The following is a 24,619-nucleotide window of genomic DNA, read 5'->3' on the forward strand; positions in this document are numbered from 1 at the left end:
GGCAGGAAGGGTCTAATGAAATACATTATTGAACTGCAACATGGGAAATTTCTGGATATATAAGGGATACGAGGGACTAAAAGCCAGGATATCTCAGCCTCTGCTGATTCAATTTTGACCACTTTTTTTTTTTTTTTTTAAAAACAATCTCTTTTGATTTCCCCAACTTTACGGACGAGCAATACCAAATTGCTGGAGTACAAAGAGCACTGGAAATTCTGCAACAACCTGAAATCAGTTGTTATGTAATTATACTGAACGGTACTTAATCCACTAAATCAATAAAGTAGTCAAACTGTGTGGAGACAGATTCTCTTTAGGGAATAAAGCATATAAGTGACTGCCGTTTTTAAAAATTAAATGTGTATCACAATTTTAGGACATAAAAAACAAACAAACAAACAAACAAATACATGGACAGGCAACAAAAGGCTAAAAAACGAATTATAAGTTCCTGTTTCTTAAAAACATAGGACTACCAATTAATTGATTCTGTCCTCTTTCTGAATCTACAATCAAAACAAAGACAACTTTCAAATAGAGCTTGTTAAATCCAATTTTACTTCAAATCTCAAACAATAAACTGAACGTGATTATACAAGTTTTACAAGTAGTAGCTAGGTGTCAGTCAACAAGCTAAGGTTTCTAATCAGAACACCCTATGATTAATCAAATAAGACATCTCATGTGATAAGTCTTTCCAAACAATAAAGGGAGATGTTAAAGTAAACATTTCTTGGACTTAACAAACCTGAAGTGGATCGTTGCTGGTAAACAAACAAACAAACAAACAAAAAAAGCTAAGACTAAGTAAAATGAAGACTGCCAAGCTCACAAGCAGCAATTCCCAAATCAAAATACACCAGAAATAAGCAGAACAGTGTAATATAATGGCATATGTTACAAACATTCTAAAACAAAGTACTGCAGTACTTCAAATATGCGAACAAAACACTTGTACCAGAGAACAGAAGTAAGCAACAACACTTCCATTATATACAGGCAGGTTGGGATTGTAGTGAGAGAAGAGTTTGTGCAGTCCACCCAGCAGAAAAGATCTTGAGATTTTTCCACGTTTTCCAGTGTCATGTCTGCAGAATGTGGGACCTGTGATGAGATTAAGAAAAAAATTCCTGTGAATACATCATTTCTTGAACATCATGATATGTAAATTACAGATTGCTTTGTCATGATAAATCAAGATTTCTTTACAGTGATTAAATGATAAATGCAGTCACACAGCTGACTGATACTATGTACTGAATAGGCCTACTGATGACCTGAGGATGGACGACACCATTTGAGGAAGACACTACTCGTGGTACACGGTCAGTTGAGATTGCCTCACTGCGCCGTCACAGCCACAAAGCACAATTTCTTACCGGAGGTTATCACCAGCGTTGTTGGTTGGGTCCTCGGTTGTACGGCGCACGCTGACGCATCACTCTCATGTTGCGGTATTTAGACATGATACTGTGACTTTTTCTGAACACTGGCCTCTGATTTGGGAAGGGACGTGGCACTAAGCTCTCCTTATAAAAAAATAAAAATAAAATAAATTCACATATTGGTTTTTAAGAGAGCCATTTAACATTTCCTAGAGGAAGCAAGTGATATCTGAAGAGGGTATGCATACCATAAGTGGTCGTCTTACATTTCCAGACAGTTCAGGACCTGTCCGTCTTGGACCACCAGGGAACTTCGGTCTCTGTAAAAACAACAGTAAAAGCTTAATACATACAGAAGGCGATTATCTTTCTTTATTCCTCAAACATTTAAAATGAAAGAAACAGTGCAGATGTAAATGTTTAATCATATCATCGACCAGTGATCACATTGCTGAACATTACATAGCGGGAACCTCATAGTGATCACGTATGTCTGGGTCAAATTGATCACAATAAGCAGATGAATATTATATTTCTTACATTAATATAAAGTAATACACCAGAAAGCTTCGGCATTTACGGATGTAAAGATAAAACAACATAAAGTGCACCGTGGCCCTCTCCTGCTCCAACCCTGGTCTGAATGGGCAGGGTGAAAAATCACACTCAGGTAACACATCTGCTGCTGTGAGTGAGCAGGGAGGATAATTACTCTCTATAAAAGTCTGACTTGGGTTGAATTTAGAATACTTTTATATGTTTTAGCTGCAAACTCTGACGCCGTCTTCTTTTATTTTTTACACCTGCTTTTAGAAAACATTTGAATAAAATAAAACATTTCAAAGTTGTGATATAGCATTCAATTTTAAAATATCTAAGTTTGGCTTGTGACCAGTGCACATTTACCGCCGTCATTCTTCAGTGATTTATCACATAGTGGGGCACGAGCTCAGCACACTCCAATACAATAACTGTTTCACTCACCTGCATGGGTCCTGGTCCTGGTTTCCTGAAGGGCCTCCCAGATCTGTTGCTGTCCTGCATCATATTAAATGGCCTGAGAACATCAAAAACAGGTCACTCTTTGCATAAAGCTTGCATTTACATATGGCAAACACTTGACTTCCTAATGAACAAGAACTTTGTTTCAAACTATGGAATAATTCTAAGAAATGTACCGGAACATCCTCTTATCCAAATGTCCCCGTTTTCTGTCTTCAGGCAATGACCTGGAATCATTCATCTTTGAGAGTCGGCTGTTTGGCGAGGCGTCTGCATCTGAACTGCGTTCTAAACAGAATAGGGGGATAACAAACCCTGCAGCTGAAGATTAAAAAATAAAAAATAAAAACTTTAAACCTTAAGAGCAAGAAAGGCATGTAAGTTGATGAGATATCGAAAAGCAATTGCACAACAGACAAAGACCTTTTGTTGTTACAATACACAAGATCACAAAAACAACTTACCAGTCTTTGACTTTGGGCCGCGATCTTTTTGAGGTGAGCCACCCTTGGAAGAGGAGCTTGGCCCGGGTGGCCAGTGGGACAAAACAACAAGATCACGTTTCTCTATGGGAGAAGATCTGTGAAGTGTGTCACAGAGGCAGGGTTAAGGACATCAGCATTCCTATCCCAGAAACATTTCAGGCTTATGTCAGTGTATATAACATCTTAAATGTGTCCTGGATACATTAACACCATGTCATTCAAGTTATCACTGTTAAAGAAACAGACTGCAAGTAAAAAATAAAATCAACCTGTCAGCTCTTAGAAGATATGCAATTTTAACCAGTAATGAACAGCACTGTTTTGCAGGCAGATAAATGATCATAAAGCCAGGCATCACACATGGGTACTTACAAAAACCATGGAATGTCCATGCTCCTTTACTCCTATTTTTGTACCCTGAATCAATCTGAGCTCTCTTCATTTACTCAGTGATTGCTAGAGCGGGTAAATCTTGGAGGACTTTAAGATATCGGTCTAGATCACTTCATCACATCTTCTATCCTCAGTCTCTCAGAAGCACAGGACGACGATGCCCTTGTTTTCACTGTCAGACTGAAGTTCAGAGGGTTTTATCATCAGGTCATTCTTAGTTGTTCCTTAAGTCGTCTTCAATCATTCTCCTTATTCAAAGGGGTTCATAACATGTACATCAGAGAGGAAACGGAGATTGTCTATAGTTCTGAGGTGAATGGCTGAAGACGTCCAGGCTGGCGATTATGTCAGCTTCTTCTCAAAAGCTGGGCAGTGGTTTTAAGAGATGATCCAGTGTTTGTCTGCCCACAGACAAGTCCAGGTTGCAAGGCTACTTTCTAAAGGCTTTGCAGTGCCTTCAAGCGAGACTTTTATTCCTTCAGATCTTCTACTCTCCTTAAAATTTTGGGCATTGGGCATGATTTGGGAAAAGGCAGGAATTTAACAAGGATGATCATCTGATTGGTTCTGCAGTAAGAATATAGTCAAGGAGCTAGAGCAGTGCTCTCCTTTCCTCTTCATGTAGTAGTTTTAAGTTATAGTGGTATAAAGTGCCAAGTATTGATTGAGGACATCTTCTGTCCATCACACTAGGCACTGTCTTTGCCGGATGACATTCACAGGTTTGGATTAGAGATTAGAGCAGCTAGTGAATATTCTGATTTCCCTCAGGCTGAGGATGCACACCTCTGACATTACATTTAGGTCACACGTCAGATTAGACACAGGAACTGACCACAGCACATGCTGACCTGTGGGTCCAAGCCAAATGCTTTCACACTGATAAGAATATAACAAGGTGGTATGGTAAGGCTGCAAAGACCAGGCTGATCTCGCTTGTCCCCATGCAGCATCAAGTTGGAGTTCTGGCCACTTGCACGCTCTCCTTTCATCTTGTTCTCATCTATTGTAAATCCGTTCCCTTAGGCCTGTTTTGTTTCTCCACTTGTGTTTTGTCCTTTTTAGAGTTTGATCTTCTGTTGAGTTCTCAGCTACTTCATATATCATCCTTTTCCAGCTGTCTGACATGGCACATCAAGGCCCATTTCACTGCAGGTATTGTTGAAATGATTAAAACACAGAGCTGGCGATCTAGTAGCTCAATGGTCACTGGTTTGACTCCTGCAAAAGTTGACCTAACCATCCCAGGTGTTTTTCATCAAAGTGCTTCAAGGTAATTCTCCACCTTGGACATGGTTAATACTTGGTGCACATCTGAAAGTATGGGAGCTGTAGGAGAGCTTCTTTAAAATGTTTTTATGACTGCAAATTAGCAGACAACTCCAGTACTTAGATGAACTGTATGAAGTGCAAGTAGTAGTATTTCAGCTCCTCTTCGTTCTACTCAGTCTGAACAGGAAAGATGCAGCACCATCCACAAGGCTTCACATTTCAGGTGTATAAGCCAATCCTTCTGGCAAAATTAATTCATTTTGCAGATAGCAAGAATATGATTTCCACTTCCAACTTCCACTTCTGCGTAACACATGAAGTGGGCATTACTCCGAGTCGTTTACACACCTGTACACGTGGCTATGCATCTGCTGAATGTTTGATGATAAAAATTCCTGAATACAGTGACTGACGTGCTCTATCAGTCAAAAAAAGATCAATTCTTTGTGGAATTCTTTCTTGGGTTTTAACTGTTTTTTTATGTCGTTAAAATTCTAACAACCACTTTAGAACTTTCATTATTGGAAATTTTATGTGCATAAACAACTGAGTCAGGAATTTCAATCTCTGAATATGAGTTATGTATCAGTTAATTTATCAGCGAAAATAAATGCAGGTGCAGGTTGTCTTCTAACTCTTATGGTGGCTAGTAATGTCCAGGAACAGAAAATCCTCTTGATTGTTTTATGGCTTTCGCTGTCTCTGTTGTCAGCAATAATCACCATCATCCACCTTGATTCTGTTGTGGTTAGATTTAAAGTAAAACAAAGTGTCAGAGTTTTGAATAACTTTGTTTTTGGAAATTTCTTGATCAAACATGCCACTTGACTTGTAACTTTGCTATCCCATGTTTTAGTTAGTGCCTTGAGCAATCGCCATTCAACGCTGGACATCCATTTGATGCATCTCTTTTCCCAAGGTCCATGTATAGCTGACACGTTGTCAATAATTTAAAAAGGGACGGCATGGCAATTTCAGATTAGGTCATGTTAAGTGCAGTCTTCTTTCGTGCTTTACACTAAATGTTGTGACTTCAGCTTCAGTTTGCTTTTGTTTTCTATCGAGGATGAAGGGGTCTTCACAACATGCTGAAGAGCACTTCTTTCTTTCTTAAGACACTCAATGCTGACAAACTGAGGAATCCTTAAACAGCACCGATCAACTAATTTTTCCACTCTCCTCATCATGGGCATTAAACATTTTTGTCAGGGTTTTAAAAATGGTTGGCTTTATTCATATGCTGCGTAACTTAGCACTTTTTCTTCAGCCCACTTGATAGGAGGATATTTTGAAACATAGGCATGACGCAGACAGGGAGGCATTTGAGAACTTTTGTAGCTTTTCATCAACTGAATCAGTGTTGCACAATTAGCCCATCACGACATCTCCATTTTCCACAGACGGCACCCCCTTCACACTGAGACATTCTTTCTTGACCTCCTAATCATCATCATCATCATCAAGCCCCTGCGAACAGTGCTAGAAGGAAAATACCGTACCTGTGTGTGTTCAAGGACCGACGAGATTCCACCTGTTCTTTGCCTGTGTCAGAGTCTCTTGAAGACTTGCTGCCATTGCCATCTTCTCTGGGGGGAGACTGCTGTGGTTTTTCCCTTCTTGGTTCCAGCTTTTTCAGAGGAATTGGATTTGACTGGAAACGTTTCTTCCTGATAGCAAGAACAGAGCTGATATTTCCCCGTGAGGTCATGGAGTCGCCCAGACGAGGCCTGGGTTTCACCGATGGAGGTATTCTGAGCCTCATGAGAGATTCTGCTCTGATTTGTCTGCTCTTAACTAGGTAACTTTTATCCCTAAGAGACATAGGTTTACCACCAAATGGCCTGGGAATACTGAGCAGCTGAGGTCTCTCTCTCCTGGGGTGCTTTGGATTGCCATGCTCCAGTCCAGGATCTGAGGGCATGCTGATGTCTGATACCCTCCTCTTGCGGGGTCCTGCCACTTGTCTCTCCTGAGGACTCCTGTGGTAGGATGATGACTGTGATGGACCTCCTTTCCATGAGGGGGATCTGAAAGGGGGCAGGTGAGGGACATCTTGTGCCCTCTCTCTACTGTGGGATCTGCTGCCCTGCCTCTCCACCGGACCACGCTGCCGCCTGGAGTCTTGCTCAGATGACCACCTGCATATCCATCAAACAATAGAGAAATCATTACAATGATAGCTCCATGGCCATGTTAAGTGGGAGGCGGAACTTTTAACTTTTATCTTAATGCAGCCCCTTCATAATGCCATGACAGAATGAAACAGGTAGGAGAAGTAAATTTTCAAAGAGTAATTACAGATGTAAATCTCCTCTCAATGGCAGGTGAAACCACATTTACATCAGACCCCCATTAATCCCCTCTAATAACTATGGGTTTGGCCAGAGTAGAGGTAATCATTACGACCCCTGTGATTGGGAGGACTGGGCCAGCTTCAGGCCTCCGCTTTAATTATTTTACCCAGCTGGGATTGTTGCTTCACTCCTGTACCTCTCTGGACATGAGCCTCTCTCATGCATCTCTCTGGGGCTCCTATGTGACCCAGAGGGCCTGTGTTCTCCATTGTGTGGATGAGAGAACGCTCCAGCCTCGTTCCAGCGCTTCATGCCGTGACCTGAGTGCTCATAGGGCCTTTCTCTGGGACTGTAACTTCCACGAGGATCTCGACTCCGCTGCTCCTGATGGGGAGACCCTGACTGTCTTTTGGGGCCCCTGAAAGACCCCTGATAGGATTGTGTAGAGCCTGGCCTCCTATCAGCTGGGTGACTACGAAAATGTCTTGGGGAGGGTGACCTGTGACCTGAATGGTGGCCATGGAAAGGTGGGCCCCTTTGGCCTGGGGATCCATGTGCAGGACTGCGAGAGGATGACTGATGCTGGCCATGGGGGGAGCGGTTTGGCCTAGATGGAGAAGGCCTCCTCTGGCTATGGTGTGGTTCCATTTTGGGGGAGTATAATTGAAAGGAATCCTGATTCGGGGACCTCCAGTGATTGAAACGTGGCTCCCTTTGATCTCCCATCAGGGGAGCTCTCTTGACAACAGGGGGTCGTCCTCTACCTCTGGATTCTCTCCAGTTAAAGGGGGCCTTTACTGGGTAGCCTGGGGCATCTCTTCGACCTTTGGAGTTGGGGTTGAAATTCCCTTCACTCGGCCCAATGCCATGACCATCTCCGTATGGTCTGATAAGACAAGAAAAACAGAAATAGGTAGATTACAATACATAATGCCACTTTAAAATACCATAATTTTTCAAATACAAGGGCCAGCATCAATCTTAAATCACTATTACACAACAAAAGATTTAACAATCATGAACATAACACCAATGTATCGGGTGCAACTTGACATAATGAAAAGACATTACCTGGGCTTTAAGCGGGGGGGTCCAAAATGTGGTCGGACCATCTTTGGAAGTGAGTGAATAATCTATGGACAAAAAAGAAGCCATACTGAGTTTGAAAGCCCTAAGCAACAATAGTAGATTCCTAAAGCTAAGCACAATCTTTGACCTGCCCTGACTCCGTAGCTGAAACAAGCTCTAAACAGTCTAAGTAACACCATCAAAATAAGTACCAAGTAAAGCTAGGCATGGATTTCAGTTAAGTTTCTTTTATTCTACTTCTATTTTCTTGTTCTCTTTATCTCACTCATATTTTAGATAAGCTGGATAGTCGGTTAAAAAAAAGTTACTTAAACATTAATAACACTTTCAATGCCTTTAGAAATGTAGTCATAAATCACAAAAACTATGGTATACTTTGGAAATGGTCAACATATACACAAAGTACATGTTACTTACAATAGATGGGATAAAACATGCAAAAGCTCTCATATCATTTAAATTAACATTTTAAAAATACTAATTTTCAACACATAATGCTAAAATGGTGCTGGAAAAAAAAAAAAAAAAAAAATCAAATTAAATCAATTAAAAATCAAATTAAAATGCTTGGCAAAATAATATATTAAACATTGTAATGTGTAGATTATAAATTAATAATAGTATCAAAGCTGAATTAAAAATTGTGAGTAAATCAAATGAGCAAATCCCAACATTTCAAAAGGAATGGTGCAAAGGGTAAATATTTTTAAAAGGTAGGGCTTAATTTTGCTAAAACCAAACCACAGCAATATGTAAACTATTAATCAGATAAAAGTTCGCTCAGTCCTAATCCAATCAATTGCGTCTCAGACTATATTTACAGCTGACACTGTATTGCAGCTGCCTTCTCTCAAATGTTTTAATGATTACTATAAAAGTCTTCAAGGCTGTTTAGGACAAACGTCAATTTGCACTTGCTGTTGTAGCAACAAACACCAAAACGGGAGTGTTGCTGTCCTCAGTATTGTGCAAATCTTACATCAAAATTGCAAAATTACCACATAAAACGGATACTACTCATTATATCAGAATACATTAATTTTCTATCTTTACATATGTTATACTGACAATATCTGAGGAGTTGAGATGGCTAGAAATCCACCGTAGAAAGAACTAAATGTAATATACAAAAACACATTTCCATACGCTGGCGCAATTTTGACGGTTTTGTCCCATTTTTCCCTGAGGTTTTCAGACGCGACCACATACGGTAATCCGTACGTTAATTTTTATGTAGCATATTTAAGTAAACCAGACAACAAAATCACACTTATGACCAAACACAAGGGTTTTCGAGGGGAAAACATCTTTAGGTTAGTTATATTTCTAGGGTTGCAGCTGCCACAGCTACGGCCCTGATCCTTAAAGCCTGGTGAAGGATCAGGCTGATCGTGCCTCCATTTTTGGTGTGAGCGAGTGGCAGCTGGCTGAGAAAATAACACGACTCATTCAATATATTCTCTTTGTGCGGACACCAAATCCTACACTGAAGTAGTGACTATTTTAGAAACACACAGTGCCTTATTTTTTCGACTTTGTTTATATTTAGCAACGCAAATGTGGAAATGCAGGTCGAGTGAACGCTAACAACCTTATCTTACTGCTAAGCTAGCTAGCCTGGGTATTTCGCTAGTTTTTAACGCTGCTCTCAGACAATGGCATCGTGAGGCTGTTGCAATATCTTAGCTACAACTTGGACAAAATAAATAAGGAAAGGTCAACGTTATCTACAAGTAAGTGTAACTCAATAATTTCGCTAACTACTTACCAAAGACTAACCGTCGATTAAATGAAAACTACGTGCGACACAGCTCAGCTGCTCTTCCTCGTCGTTTTCTTCCTCTTCTTATTGTTTTACTGCGGTTGTCATCCCGTTTGTTGGCGCATTACCGCCACCCTCTGGTCCGTGCTCTTCCTCGTCGCACCGCTCTCGACTCGCTGTGTTTAACAGCCAGACTGAGGCGCCACCTACTGACCCGGAGTGTGAACTACATGTGTAAGAAGAATGCTGGAGGTCCAACGTACAGTCTGCCTTTTCTTTTCCTCTTCACTCAGTTCATTAGGTACACCCGGCTATAACTTACCCAGTCTAATACAAAAGTCCTGCAATAAATCCTACCTTCATGCAGTGGTGGAGGAAGCGCTCAGATTTATTGTTGAAGTAGAAGTGGTTCAGAAATACTCTGTTACAAGTACAAGTCCTGCATTCAACAATTTACTTAAGTACAAAAGTATTAGCATCAGAATATACCCGCTTATTATGTATAATGGCCTATTTTATAATAATATATATTATATTATTGTATTATAATTGTTGATGCATTAATATACATATCACTTTAATGTGGCAGCCGGTAGAGTTGAGGCTAACTTGAACTACTTTTTATACTGCTGGGTAGTTTAATCTATTATGATACATCATAATTTATTTGTTGATTATATTTTTTTATTATTAATAGAGAAAAAATATGATATTTGCCTCCAGAATATAGTGGAGCAGAATTATAAAGTAGCATAAATTGGAATTACTCAAGTAAAGTACCTCAAAACAATACTAAGTACAGTACTTGAGTAAATACATTTAATTACTTTCCACCACTGACTTCATGAAGGTTATGATGTTCAGTTTCTGTTGAAACTGTTTTGGGAGTGTATTTAACTTCCAAGTCATTTTTAGGGATGTAGAGCTGTTTTTAATATTTAGCCCTCTATATTTATACCAGTGAGGGTAGACATATAAAAGAAACCCCTCTCAGTGTAATTAATATGATTCAACAGTACCCAAAACTACTGCTGCCAAAATGTCATAAAGTTGAATCAACATCTCCTTAAAAAGGTTTCAACAACATTATGAACTGTGGGACTTGCAGGGTGGGAAATTAACATATTAATTATGATAAATTGTGTACTGATGTCTTATTGCTTATGTTGTATATGTTACTTCAATGGAAAGTTACTGTTACTGCTTGGTCAGTGAATATGAGAGCCAGAGAAAATTTCCTAGGTGTTTTTTTTCTGCACAAAGGAAGTCACGAGGCAAACAAAACAGTATATAAAACAGTAACGTATGGGTATGTATGTAACCAGTATGAACCAGTTTTCTCTATTGTTTGACTGTTTGACTAATTCAGCATGAAGTGTTCCCTGCATCCTGTTTACATGAATGTATAATAGGAGGCACTGTGACAGTCTTGTCTGAGAACAACCAGCATTGCCGTTGTTTCCTTCTCTCCATGTGGCATGAATTAAAACAGATTCATCACACCAAGGGTTCAGTGCTTAAGAGAACCGCCAACTCTCCGACATACAAGACGAATTTGCAGGACAGCAGGGCAGTTTTTTCAGACTGCATTGGCTTTGGCTAGGAGCACCTGATGAACTGGCAATTGAGTGTCTAAACCTAAATCTTAGACTGATTTCTTTCTTCCTCTGTACATTTAATTACTTATCTCAGTATGCACATTGACAAACAAACAAAAAAACGGAATTCCCAGTTTTACATTTTATTGGTTCAGATAATATTATTATGACCATGCTAACCATGCACAATGTCTACAGAAATTACATAACTTAAAGGGTTAAGCGGGCTGTGAGAGACTGTTTTGAAATATAGGTATGAGCAGACTTGAATATTTTTTGAAGTGGTTGCATATATCATTTCTTTGTACTCATTAGCCTTTCCTGAAGATCAGTACCCCTTTGCACTTTTAGTCAATGTGGAACAGCTGTTTGAATTTACAAAATATACAGCAAATCCTAATTTTCAAATACTGTGTGTTACTATATTGGTACTTTGCTTAAGACAATTCAGAAAGCCTTGAATCCTGGAGGAAATGATGCGTTTCAAACCAAGGTTCAAGGATGACAGGTCACGCACAACAATCCCAGTGGCCAAACAGAAAGGAGAAACATACACAGCCAGCAGACAATGTTTCAGCCCAAAAATAAAGCAACCGATCAGTCCCTCATAAGGCATCTCTACTGAAATGACATTTAGATATGACACAGAAAATTGCAATTATTAGTAATTTTATGAATCGCTCAACAAGTTAAAGGAGATTATTCCTGAACAGGACCACAGACCACAACGTGATGGACGGAGAACAACTGTGACAGCAAACAGCATCTTTGTAGCTACAGGGCAGACTTACTTACTGCCCCAGTGCACTTCAGTCCTACAAATCAATAGCCAGATATCTATTGATTGGAATCTATGGATGTTACTGTATGTCTGATAGATTAATGCATCCCCTAGCACACCCACAGAAAACAATTTAAATGACATGAAGTAGCTGAGCTGTCAGCATTTTTGTCATTCGAGCTCCATTTAATCAATGGCAGCACTGAAAAAAGGGGCGTCTTGCCAGTCAAACAAATTTTTATGAAAGCAGTTACTGTATATTTGCACAAAAAGTCCAAGTTAGCGATTTGCTTTAGTCTGCAACAAACATGTAGTAGTGTGCCATCATTTGTGTTGACACCATGATTTTTTTAAATGTGCAATAACATTCAAGTTTACAGCTTTGGACTTTCTCACTCACGTGCAGTTAGAAAGTCCCGGTTAAAGATAAAAAGGAATAAAGGGAATTAAGTCATTGCCAAGAGAAGAAAACATTAATTAACAATCCTAAAATCAGACCTCGCTTTAAATCCATTAAATTCCAGCTAAATCAGTCATCAGTACATGCATGAATAACATTACCTGGAAAGAGTATTTGTGCAGTGTTAAGAAATTAGGGTGTCATGAAAATGAAATGGTCACGTCTTTCCCAGCAACACACTGAATTAGGTTTACAGGCGTAAGAGGGCACGTGGAAAGGCAGAGGAACAAATGCAGCCATCGATGCTCTGAGCAGGCTTTGTTACTCCAGTAATGGGACTGAACTGGGACCCAGGGAGGGCTGTGAGGGATCTGTGCAGGGAAAACTAATGATTCCTACCAAGCTCCTGTACGTTAGCAATAGTGTGTTTTCTATATGTCTATAATCAAAACCCTGATAGTTGTTTTTTTGTCATTCTTTCACATATCCAGGCACATTTCTTCGCCCTGACTCTCTTTCCCATGTGCTCATCTTGCACACACTTGTCCTCATAACAACAACTGAACTGATTAAACAAAATCTTTGACACATAATTTCAATGGTCAGTTGCTATGTGACTATAGGAGATGTTTTGCAAGCGGTGGTTTACAGTTTTTTTTTTGTTTTGTTTTTTTAAGTCGATCTCTATGGCTCTATTCCCATAAATGTGGTTGCACAGGGGCACATACAGTAGTGTATGTGTGTGTGGTCAGGGAAGAGAGAGAGAAGGCAAGCGAGAGAGGAGGAGAAAGAGGGAGATTATTGGACTACTGGATGCTGAGTTTATTTGAGGATGAAGGCGACATCCCAATGAGCTTTGAGTCTGACATGGGACTAACAACACCCTCAATGAGGTTCTTGTTGCAGTCGCCTATGTTGCCTTCAGAAGACAGTTTGGGGTAGGTGACACTGCCTGTCAGGTCCATCAGATCTTCAAGAGCTCGGGTGTTACTCATGCCACTGTGCTGGATTTCGTTGACTGGTGAGAACTCTGGGATTGAAACCAGTTCTTCCTTTGAAGCTGGGCTGAAATATCACAATACAAACAACAATTATTTATAATATCCAGGTCCTTTAATTTGGCCCTGAAAATCATTCAATTTGTACTCGATGACGCAGTGTGTAATGTGTTAAAATCATACAGTACCACTAATATTTTTCAAAACGAGCTCATCAGATTAACTTTTCCCAGTCCATATTTTAATAATAAAGGGTTACCTGATGACTCACCTGACCTCCATGGACTGCACCTCATCACACGACCCAGTCCCTTTCGTCCCTTTCACATCTAGTGGCTCCAGCTTGATGATTGGCGGGGTGGGTGTGACTGAGGGTGTAATAGCCTCCATCTGAGAGCCTCCTTTAGCCTTTCCCTCAGCTCTTGACCCATGCAGGCTTTGTTGTTTGCTTCCCCCAGCAGTTAGATGGCTACTCATCAAGGTACTTCCTTTAGCCTTCACCGCTCCATTCATCAAACCGCCCTCCTTCTGGCTGGCTTTGCTATCTGCTTTCGGCTTTGTTGGCTCTTTAATTATTTGGTCTGTGGCTTTAACATTTGCTTTGTGCTGCTTGTTTACATTCATTTCCACCTCTCTGCCCTGTTGCTTGAGAACACAGGCTTTGCTTTCTTTGTTACGCTGGCTGACAGGCTCTTCACTGGTTTGTTTGGTGTCCGGTCTCTCTTGGAGAACACTTTGTGTTGGTGTCACTTGATGAGTGTTGTTTTTAACTAGCACACTCTTCTGATTGTCCATCTGTGCTGCTGCTGCTGCTTCTTTCTTTGCCACGGCACATTCCCTCGTGTTGACCTGGACTGTGACCAGCTCTTTAACCTGAAACTCAACACTTTTGGATGCTTGTTCATTGACCTGAACATTAGTTTGAACAGTCTTTACATCCCCTGTGGAGAATAAAAAAAGTGGGCACAATGGGCTTCACTTTATTTGGACTATCCAGTTAAAATGAACTGAAATTCATTATGGAGGAAACCATTAACTATAAACTATTTGTCCAAAATTAGGACTCATCTCCAGTCTGTTCCTACTGACAGTGGCAGCAGTTGTCACACATTAACAGTATTACAGGACAAGCTGACACTAAATATTGACATTGGCTCAACTGTAAAACCCAAATGAGTAGGGTATCAACACAGGACAGTTCAAATAGGGTGTTAGCTCACACTCTACAGGGCTCGAGAGAGCACTGAATAATTCTTCCAAGGGCATTTTCAAGAGCAGCTAATTTTACAGCCAGCTCCCACGGTACTGCTCTACAGTAAAAGGTGCCCTATCAGCACCAAGAGTATAGTCATTAGCTGCTGCTCCATATTCCAGAAAATATTGTATAACACCCACCAAATGGTTTTTGCACAGCCCAAAGCACAAACAATATAACAATGCACAATTTTGCTTGGCCAACTTAAGCTGATGTAGACAAGGACCAATGCTGTTCATTCTTCTGAATAGCCAAAGCATCAGAATTTTTACATAACAAGACCATTCTAAAAAAAGCTGGAAAAATATTGGCATCTGGTCCCTATTGAGATTTCACACAAGCCAACTCAAAAAATTTGAGATATCTGCCGCGCATGCTCAAAATAAACTAATAAATGATTCAGATCACAAACCACACATGCCTTGTTCGCATTTTTACAGGTGCAAGGCATACAGCGAGGGTTGTGGTGAGCACAAGCAGCAAGCAAACTCAGGTATTCGCAGGGTGACTGAATAATATACTAACCTGCTGGTGAGACGGACTTTGTCTCCACCTGTTCCTCCTTCTGACCCAATGCAGAACAGAGACGATCAAGTCAACGTTTGAGGTAATCAGGACACAAAACCAAAGTATCACCAACAATAGAATTTAATAAAGATACTAACAACAGAAAGTCAAAGTTTTAATAAGTTTAAGTTGAAAAAACAGATCTGGATGACATAATCAGCAGGTGCTTAGAGGCAGCAGGTCTACTGTACGAGAACAGAGTGTGTCTCTTACAGTACCTTCAAGTCAGCTTCACCCTTCCTAGTTCTCTTCATGATCTCCTCAATTCTCTGCAAAAATCAACATTTAATTACTGTGTGAACTTTCCAGAATGTCAGGGTTTAAAATATTTTATGTGCAAAATGGAGTCAGCATGCAGTGAGTGCTTGGACTGTCCTTTCTGAGGGTTTTTTTCTGTTTAAAATAACCTTTTTTCTTAGTTGCCTCTCCTCCTCTTCTTGTTGTGTCTGCAGTTCTCTGTCTTGCCGCTGACGCTCTGCATCCTCTTGAGCCTGGACTTTGGCTTTTTCTCTCTATTAAGATCATGATGAAATCTATTTGTATGTTGTAGAAACTGTAAGACAGAACTTACTTTACAGAATTTGCCAAAAATTCACCTGAAATTCACAAGAATCCACCAAAATTCTAAATCCAATACATACGGCATTAGGGCATAAAACCCACTTGGCCTCATTATAAGGTGCCTGGTGCCCTATAATGACCTCTAACCTCTTTGTCCATCTGGGTGTGTAGCTCCTTCTCCTGCTCCTCCTTCTTTTTTTTGTCTTGTTTTTGTTTCAGCCTATGAGGATCTTCCGCAATTTGCCCCTTTTCCTTTGCTTGTTGAGCCTTCACCTCTTGCTGTTGCTGCTCCTGTGCGAGTTGCTTCCTTAGCTGCTGTTCCATTAGTCTGATTGGCAGGTCCATACACTCGTTATACAGATTTAAACAGATGAATCTCCTGCTCTATATAATGCTGTCTTTAATTCATTATTTAGTCAGTGAACTCACCTTTTTTCTTCCTCTTGTTCCTGTTTTTTCTCCTCTAGTTCTTTTTGAACTCGAGCCTGACGCCTACGCTCTGCCAGCAACCTGGTAGCCTCCTCTGCATTTGTTGTGCCAGCTGCCGCCTTCCCTGTTTACGTGCATGGCAGATTCATGTCACGAAAAGAAAGACTGGTGTAAGAATCATCCAGATGTATTAAAACTGAATGCTGAGTTAGGTAACAAATACTCTACTGTCATCACCTTTTTCCTTGTCTTCATCCTGAATGTTGCTCTGTGTCTTCTTCTCTGAGGAATCCACTTTGGGAGACACGTGGTCCTTTCTGTCAGGAGATTGTTTTTTTTCAGATGTGTCCCCTTTGAGGTGCTTATCAGAAGTTTCACCCTCAGATGATCTTGTTTTAGCAATTTCAGCGTTGACCACATTCTTCTCAGATTGTGTAGATGGACTCATGCTGTTAATGTCGGTATTCTTTTTCACTGCGGTTTCAGCTTTGGATTGTTCACTGTGTTTTTCCACCTTCTTCTCTTCTGCTCTCCTGTCATCACTTGACATGTTTGGACGATGTCTTGGAGGGGAGTAATGGTACTGATGTGCATTGCTAGGAGACTGGGCCCGGATCTTAGATGCCAGCCTGCACACAGATTGAGATCGTTGGTTTAAGAATTAAGTTTCACGAAAGGAAAGAAAATAGTGGTGTGCAAACATTGTAATGGTCTGAGCTGACAGTCACATCTGCCCATCCTTCAAATCACCATCAAACAAATATTCTTACTTGGAGGTGGTAGGAGAAGCCAAGTGCCTGGTGATACTAGCAGGGGATTCGGATCTTCTCGCAGGTGACTCGCAACTTGGTGATGCAGTTCTTCTGTCTCTGCGCAGCCGCTCTTTCTGTAAGCAGTGTTCTAGTGAGTCATTTAAGCAATAAGATCTTTCAGCTTGTATCCATTAATGTTTGATTCTCTCAGGCGTTATCTTTGTATGTCAAGGTACAGCACACGATATGCGCGAGGACTGACCTTGGGGGTATTGGGAGTGGACTGAGAGCCTCCCCGAAGTCCCGCTCTGTTGTGATCTGGAGGGTTCAGCGAGCCGCACAAAGGTGACCTGTGAGGACTGCAGGGCGCTGCATGATGACAGACATGATGCTTATCAAATCAAATGGTGGTGAATAACAAGTGACAGAGGGATATTAATACAGTAGCCAGGGGTGGTTGCCTGGACAGTGTGTGTTGCATTCAACTGAAGCTTACAGACTCATTTTTGCAGCTGGCAGAGATGATGCTGCAAAATAAATTAATATGAGGGTCTATTGCATTTTAAGCCACAATCTTAGATTTCCGGTATAAATATATTTGGGACATTCGCATCCATGTTTTCAATGAGTGATTCTGAGTGATTGTGATTCTGGCAAAAAAAGAAGTCATCGATTTCCCTTAATTAGATTTGGCCTGACTGGTCAGGTTACTGAACACGTATTTGTCTTTCAACTGTCAGTATGACTGATTCAATCAGCAGTCAGACATAATGGCCTGTGCTAATGCCACAGTTGGTCATTTTTAGAAATGAATCCCTGAGCTTGTATACTATTATGCAGCATGATGCAGGCACACACATGCCAGCAAGGTGAATGTGAACAATAATCCCAAACCCAATCCCCAACGTTTCTCACCGTGCCACATCCAAAACAATGACAGCAAATGAAAACACAAACAGACCTCGTGCAGACTCACAATCACAAAATCAAAGTCCGTAAATATGGAAGGCATCGTACAACACTAGAAGCGGTTTTCTTGTAACTTCTCATCCATCTGTCACCATCTATAAAGAGTAATCTCTAAAGAGTGCAGCCATCTCAGTGGGATGACTGTCTCAGCATCTATTTTAGTGCACACATTTCTATTCTAGGTCATTTGCGATTAATCTCCAAAAACCGTATGCAACAGGGCCCTGGAGTCAGCCCCACTTAGCTGCTTTCATTTTGAAACTCTAATCCCAGGTTATCAAAAACAAAAGTGAAACAGCTACTCCTTACACGTCTTCAAACTGTGAAAATAATACCCCTTGTGCTGGAGATGATTGAGATTTTCAAGTCATTTTATCCAGTGTCCTTTAGCCTGTTTCTAATTACATTGCCTGCTTGTAAGAGGTTACTAATCTGAGGCAACTAATCCTGAGGGTTGACCTCTGGGGGAAATTTAACAAAGAGTTGTACATACTGAAAGAAACAAACATGACACATAGGACTACTGGGCTGAGGGCAGTTTGTTTAATGGAGGTAAATGTGTTTCTGCCAACAAGACTCAGTCTATGAAATAGATGATGCTGGTGGTCCACATGAAGTCGTACTGCAGAGTTTGCCTCTACAAGAGAGGAGAGAATGAAAGTCCTGCCAGATCATTATGACAATGGAAAGGTTTTGGTTCGGTTTTGTCTGAAAAATAAGTTAGATCATATTAAGACTGGTATTTTAGGGAAAATGTTGGGAGATATGTCAGTATAATCACAATGTGCAAAGTGCTTTCTCAAAGATAACTCAAAGACAATTTCCATTGCAGTAGAGCACGAACACAGCAAACAAAATTAAGCCTGCAATATATACAGATTACGTGCAGGTGTACAGTATAAAGAGGACCTTTAAAAGTCCAACAATAGAGCAGCCTAACATGCATGCATCACAGGAAGAGAACGCATTTGCCTCTGGTTTAAGTTGAAGTTTCAGCCCGCCGAAAGGCAAAACAACACAGACATGGTAACTTTTGGATGAACAGGGGGGAGATACATTTGGGAGGTCAAGGGTGGGCTTAACTTTACCAGATTCGCTGACAGCAGGAAGGGGGGAGGCAATGCCATGGGAAAAGGCGGAGGCAGCAGAGAAAGGGATTGGGGCATTCTCACTGTCACCTATAGGCAGCAGGCGGAGCAGAGCAGAGCAGACAGAGCATTATGAACAGTTTATCTGAGCAGTTCCTCATCCAGCTGTAGAGACCTGGATGGGAGTTAACATACCAGCAGGGATGTCGCGATACACTGTAACCAGACTTTTTTTTTTTTTTTTCATCAGATTAAGAATGTGTAAATTTTCCAACAGTGCCAACAGTGGTGGTATCAAAAAATACACTGTGGCTGACAGGAATGCGCTGTGTTGTTTTAACATTTCAATTATATCAATCATCCACAAACTTTTATAACATGTAGCTTAGTTCTACATAGACACCAGCACAGATATGTAACTCCATCCTGTCTCTGTGGGGAACCAGGAACACACTTCTGCTCATGCGTACTTCAGCTGCCAGGCCGTCAGCAATAATGAGGCCAAAGGAAAGGCTCTCTTTCACACACTCTCACACACACACACACACACACACACACACACACACACACACACACACACACACACACACACTCTCTCACTCTTTCTGTAATGGTATGTCACAGAAATACAGCAGAAGAAAAAGAAAAAAAAAAACACTTCCATTTCCATTTTCCCGCTGTTTCAGGTCTTTCACGTTTATTTATAACTCTTCTTCCTTCCATGTTTCCAAAACAATCTCTGTCTGCATCTATAAGCTCTGTCCTTACCTGCTCCTTGGGGGCAGCCCCTGCTCCAGCGTTTGTTCCTCTGCTCCAGCTGAAGGCTTCGCTCAAGAGAGCGTTTCATCAGGGCCTCCAAGCGCTCCTGAAGGCAGCACAGCAGAGTCAACTTTTATTTGAACACTGTCCCTTCACCAGTATGACATATTATGTCACAGTCCAACATGATTTTTTAATGTATTTTGAGGCTTTAATATAGGATTTTAAGTGTGTGCAGACTTTGTTTACTAATGTAATATTTAACACTCAAGAAAATTCACGTAACCCTTTTATATTTAAACAGATAAACTTCATAAAATCTATATGTCTATATGTCAGCACAGATCACTGCAGTCTTGCACACACAGACCACAACATTTGAATCAGCTGACCCTCTCCTCCTCGAGCTGCTGCCTCCTCTTCTCCTCCACTGCAGCTCTGCGGAGCTCCTCTTTCTGCCTTTGCTCCTCTAGCCGCCTCCAGCGTTCCTCCACTGTGCGTTCGTACTGCAGCCGAGCTCTCCGCTCCTTCTCCCTGATCAGCTGCTCCCTGGCCGCTGAAAGAGACGAGACAAATGTTTGACATTATGACATTATCATTTGAGATTGCAATTTTGAACCTGCGTGTGTTACAGTGAATTTGATTTTGACAGTCCACATTCAAGACTAAAATCCTGATAATAGAAATCCTTGTCACCATGAGGCAAATGCAGGAGCAAGAGGATTAACTGTGAGTGTGAGACCTACTTTTGGCGACTATTCTATGTTACTGTCACATTCTCTGAAGTGACAACACTCATCATATCAGGAACGCTGTGAACTCAAAATGAATCCTGTGTTAGTTAGCAAAAGCCCCTCCGTAACCAATGAAACTGTACAGACAAAAAAAACTTTGCAGGGAAAGTGCACAGGAACAGAAACCTACGGGCATTTCAGAGCTTCTCAGTTCATAAAATCAGCCTCTTTAGTTCCACTTGTGCCAGACAAAACCAGGACATGACCTACCCAGGCTTCTCTCCCTCTCCTCACGTCTCTCTTTGGCTAATCGCATCCTGTCGTCTGTCTTCATATAACCCTCCACACCTGAAAAATGAATAAAGATGTCAAAAAAAAAAAAAAGGCAGTGGCAATGCACCAAAATAAAAAAGGCAGCTCAACAAAAGCAAACAGTGAGACTCACTTTGTTTACCTGCATGGGTGTTACTGATGTTAGCTGCTGTGTGTGAAGGGGATGCGTGTCCATTTATTTGTGGCTTCTTCTCTGTGTTTGATAGAGCTGGAATCACCATGACAGAAGGAGAGAGAGCACATCCAGGTCTGTCTCAAGAGGCATGACATCAGCGCCACAGTGCTGAGCTGCAGGGTCTCTTTGTTATCACTAGGGGGAAACAATTCTTCACCTCTGCATTGAGTGCTTTGTGTCGAAAAATGCCAAGTATCCCCATGCCAAGGGCAAACTGCAGCAATATGCGAGACAGGGGTGGAGACTGCCCTTGACGTGACAGTCACTCAACATATGCTGAATGCCGCTTTTAGTTATCGTTGCTGAACTTTTTTTGGTTGCTCTGAAACACATTTTCCTAATATGTATAGGCCCACAGACTCATATGATGCAGTCTATAATGATTCTCTAGTAACTGTGAAATAATCCTAATCATTGTGTAGTAAGTGATTTTCATCCAGATGGAACCGCTTGGAAGGAAAGTGTGAATTATGTGACAGAAGCCAGAGAGGATTACTCACTAGTTTTTCCAGTTCGGACCGGAGAGCTGTGACTGTGTGTCAGGGATCTCTTATCAGGAAGCAGAGTGATGGATGGTGGTGCCATCTTTTCACCTAGCACACAAAACAAATGAAAGAATACGCAGAGTATTGATCTCAACCAAAACCTCCTATTGTCACATCAATATCATAAATCACAAGGGTTGTAAATGGTGTGAATGGAGAACTTTGCTGATATACAGCCGAAACCAGCAGAAATTATATACATAATTGTGTGTGTGTGTGTGTGTGTGTGTGTGTGTGTGTGTGTGTGTGTGTGTGTGTGTGTGTGTGTGTGTGTGTGTGTGAAAGATGTTTTTTGTGAGGGAGGGAACAACACATCAGACATTAACTCATAAACTGTAATAAATCTCTCGTAAAGAGACAAAAGAGACATCTAAACTGGATTGAATATTCAGAATTTGAACCCTTTTAATGTAATATAGTAATATTAAGCGGATATAGTCAAATGAATGTGTTGTATCAGTATAAAAGTTGAAATAAACAAAATAAATAAATAAATATTTAAAAAAACTAAATGTAAAAAGGATGTTGAGAGATGACAAAGGTTCCCAAATAACTACATCTACATCTTGACACTGGAAAGAGCCTCTTTTTTACCGTCATGTACAGTTAAAAAGTACAGAGTTAAGAGTTTAATCCCACAAATTCACTGAATCAGTCTGTGCACTGTGAGCTGAACTGCCAACACAAAGTCAGTCGCTTTACTTGATCGAATGAATTACTGTCTTTTCAGCATGGGCATTTACTGTGTACTGAAACCTGGCAGACAACCCTGACTCCGACTTAAATGTGGTTTGGCAGTCAGGGGGGCTGCTGCTGCTGTATTTCACTTTGCTCACTTTGACCTAGACTTTTACGCTCAAATGTCACTAAATATATGACTGTGCTCATTCATCATACTTAACTTGTAACAGTCATCATTTTCCATGATAACACATTTCATTGATCTTTCCAGTGGCCACATGGGTAGTCTACCTCCAATGATCCGGGCTGGATCAGCTTTTAAGGCTTTGAGGGGAATGCAGCACATACTATGTTTTATTTCTATATCTTAAAGTAGAGCTGCCCACGCCCTTACTTTTCAGAAATAAAAAATATGTGTACACAGAGATGCAAGTAAAGTAAAGACTGACTTTTTTTTTAAATTTTTTTTTAGATTTCCAACATAAGGTATTCAGCAGTCCTTGCTTCTTTTCCAGTACTTTCTCAATGAAGCCGTGAACTAGTGTGACAGGGGCAAGTCTAGATTCACTCATACAATTGTATCACATTTGATTTGCTTTCTCTTCTTTCAGGGCGTGGGGGATGAAAACAAAATAACGAAGTAGAAGATTAATCTTCTTCCTACTCTACAGAGGAAATACCTCCAAGTCTTCAACCCACAAAGTCACCAAACGACGGTTTGATGACTTTAGAATTATGCAATGTAATCCATGGCTCTGTCCTGTGTTATAGGCATCAATCCTGTCTCTCTCTCGCCTCCCATTTCAACCCTTTTATTCGACTGAGTCGCGTCATCGCCAAAAAAAAAAGGGGGGGAAAAACGGCAACACACATTTTGATTTTGCTTTGAAATGACCCCTTTAAATCTGTTGTCTGATATCTACGTGTGAGAAAATGTTGATCACACAATGACAGAGGACCCCAGTTCTGTTTTTCTCACTTTCTCCCGTGATAAAAAAACAAAAACAAAAAACATTTGGCATAGTGATGTGGTTTTATCTTATAGGGAATAAAGGGTCCCTCTGTATTTCTGGCCCCGCACCTCAAAGCCTGTAGACCAGCGTCCAGCGGAAACAACCTGCACCGTTTTGTTGAGCGAGTAAACAAAACAAAAACAAAAAAAGTGAATCCGGATCATCACTGCACAGCCAGCATCGTGCACACAAAGCAGGGGAAATGTCAGTTGCGTCATTCACGAGTCTGCTCTAAACCGCGGAGCAAACACAACAACGCAGATCCCGATGGCATGATGATAGCAGCCCAACTGGCGTTACATCGGCCTTACCTGTTATTGCACCGGATGATGTGACTGTTTTCGCCATGGTAGCAGTCACAAGCGGGCTACACCCAGATGCGGGGACGTGCTCTCCCCCAAAACACTCTGCAGTGGTGGCGATGCAGCACAGGTACCCGTCTCTCCCCGCAGCCGCAGCAGCAGCAGCAGCAGCAGCAACAAGCGCAGCCGCAGCGCACAAAAACAACCAGACACCATTCAGCTACACGGTCTGAAGGTCATTATGAAGGCTGTAGATGAGGGGCAGGCCAGGAGAGTTTTTGTGTGTGTGCGTGTGTGTGTGTGTGTGTGTGTGCGGATGGAGGAGAGAGATGCCGCTGGGACTGAAGCGGAGATGATGGTGCGCAGACAAATCGAGTTTACTACCGACCGGCTCCACCGTGCGTCGCAGCGTAAGCCCGCCCCGATGCACAGGCCATCAACACACTATCGGTAGATGGAGGCGATTTCCTCTCTACGCACAGCTCAACCAACCCCAAAGCAAATTTGGCCAACTTTGGATGCAATGCAATGAAAATCAGAAAGAGAGCAGCAGAACCAGCGCAAACCACTGGGCTACATCCCGAAAACCATTTGCGCCCTGATAGGCCAAGCGTGTCCTAAATTTAGTTTATTTAATACACAAGAGGATATCCATTAATAATCTGCTGCATCACATATCATGATCAGGGGCCGGGGCAGTAAACCGGTCAAATTTGGGGTGTTGGTACTCTCTCCAGGTCTGGCTGGCGAACATTGCATCAAAAGTACAGTTGCTATTTTGCATTTTCTGGGAGAGCCATGAAGGGAAAACATGACTCACGATTTGAACAAATACTTAGAGATGAAGGTTAGGGTTAGTGATGTCCACACAGATCTAAACACTGCCAGGCCCCGGTTTCTGCTATCACGGCTATAGACATGTACCCATAGCATTTAGATAGGGTCAGATTTTGGATGTCGGCTGTCAAAAGTACAGTATCGGATCGTGGTAAAA

At 41.3% G+C, this 24,619-nt stretch overlaps 2 protein-coding genes across 2 annotated transcripts; both read right to left on the reverse strand.

Moving 5' to 3' along the window:
• Positions 1 to 538: 538 nt before the first annotated feature.
• Positions 539 to 9,814, reverse strand: si:ch211-114c12.2 (uncharacterized protein LOC336578 homolog). The gene is made up of 10 exons (XM_040150325.1): positions 9,692 to 9,814; positions 7,906 to 7,967; positions 7,031 to 7,720; positions 6,040 to 6,678; positions 2,855 to 2,970; positions 2,567 to 2,678; positions 2,373 to 2,445; positions 1,637 to 1,708; positions 1,383 to 1,532; positions 539 to 1,107 (listed from the first exon to the last, which is right to left on the reverse strand). Exons 2-9 carry the CDS (start codon positions 7,944 to 7,946, stop codon positions 1,392 to 1,394), a joined length of 1,884 nt encoding a protein of 627 aa, XP_040006259.1. The 5' UTR covers positions 7,947 to 7,967; positions 9,692 to 9,814; the 3' UTR covers positions 539 to 1,107; positions 1,383 to 1,391.
• Positions 9,815 to 11,428: 1,614 nt separating this feature from the next.
• On the reverse strand, positions 11,429 to 23,823 carry map7d2a (MAP7 domain containing 2a). The gene is made up of 18 exons (XM_040151066.1): positions 23,635 to 23,823; positions 21,585 to 21,677; positions 21,031 to 21,117; positions 20,847 to 20,924; positions 20,235 to 20,398; positions 19,852 to 19,948; positions 18,891 to 19,173; positions 17,523 to 17,553; positions 17,289 to 17,417; positions 17,045 to 17,160; positions 16,512 to 16,903; positions 16,275 to 16,398; positions 15,993 to 16,173; positions 15,692 to 15,796; positions 15,503 to 15,553; positions 15,260 to 15,282; positions 13,734 to 14,435; positions 11,429 to 13,529 (listed from the first exon to the last, which is right to left on the reverse strand). Exons 1-18 carry the CDS (start codon positions 23,669 to 23,671, stop codon positions 13,271 to 13,273), a joined length of 2,952 nt encoding a protein of 983 aa, XP_040007000.1. The 5' UTR covers positions 23,672 to 23,823; the 3' UTR covers positions 11,429 to 13,270.
• Between the last annotated feature and the right edge of the window lie 796 nt (positions 23,824 to 24,619).

The sequence above is a fragment of the Xiphias gladius genome, chromosome 17, assembly GCF_016859285.1.
Source record: "Xiphias gladius isolate SHS-SW01 ecotype Sanya breed wild chromosome 17, ASM1685928v1, whole genome shotgun sequence".
Classification (NCBI taxonomy): Eukaryota; Metazoa; Chordata; class Actinopteri; order Istiophoriformes; family Xiphiidae; genus Xiphias; species Xiphias gladius.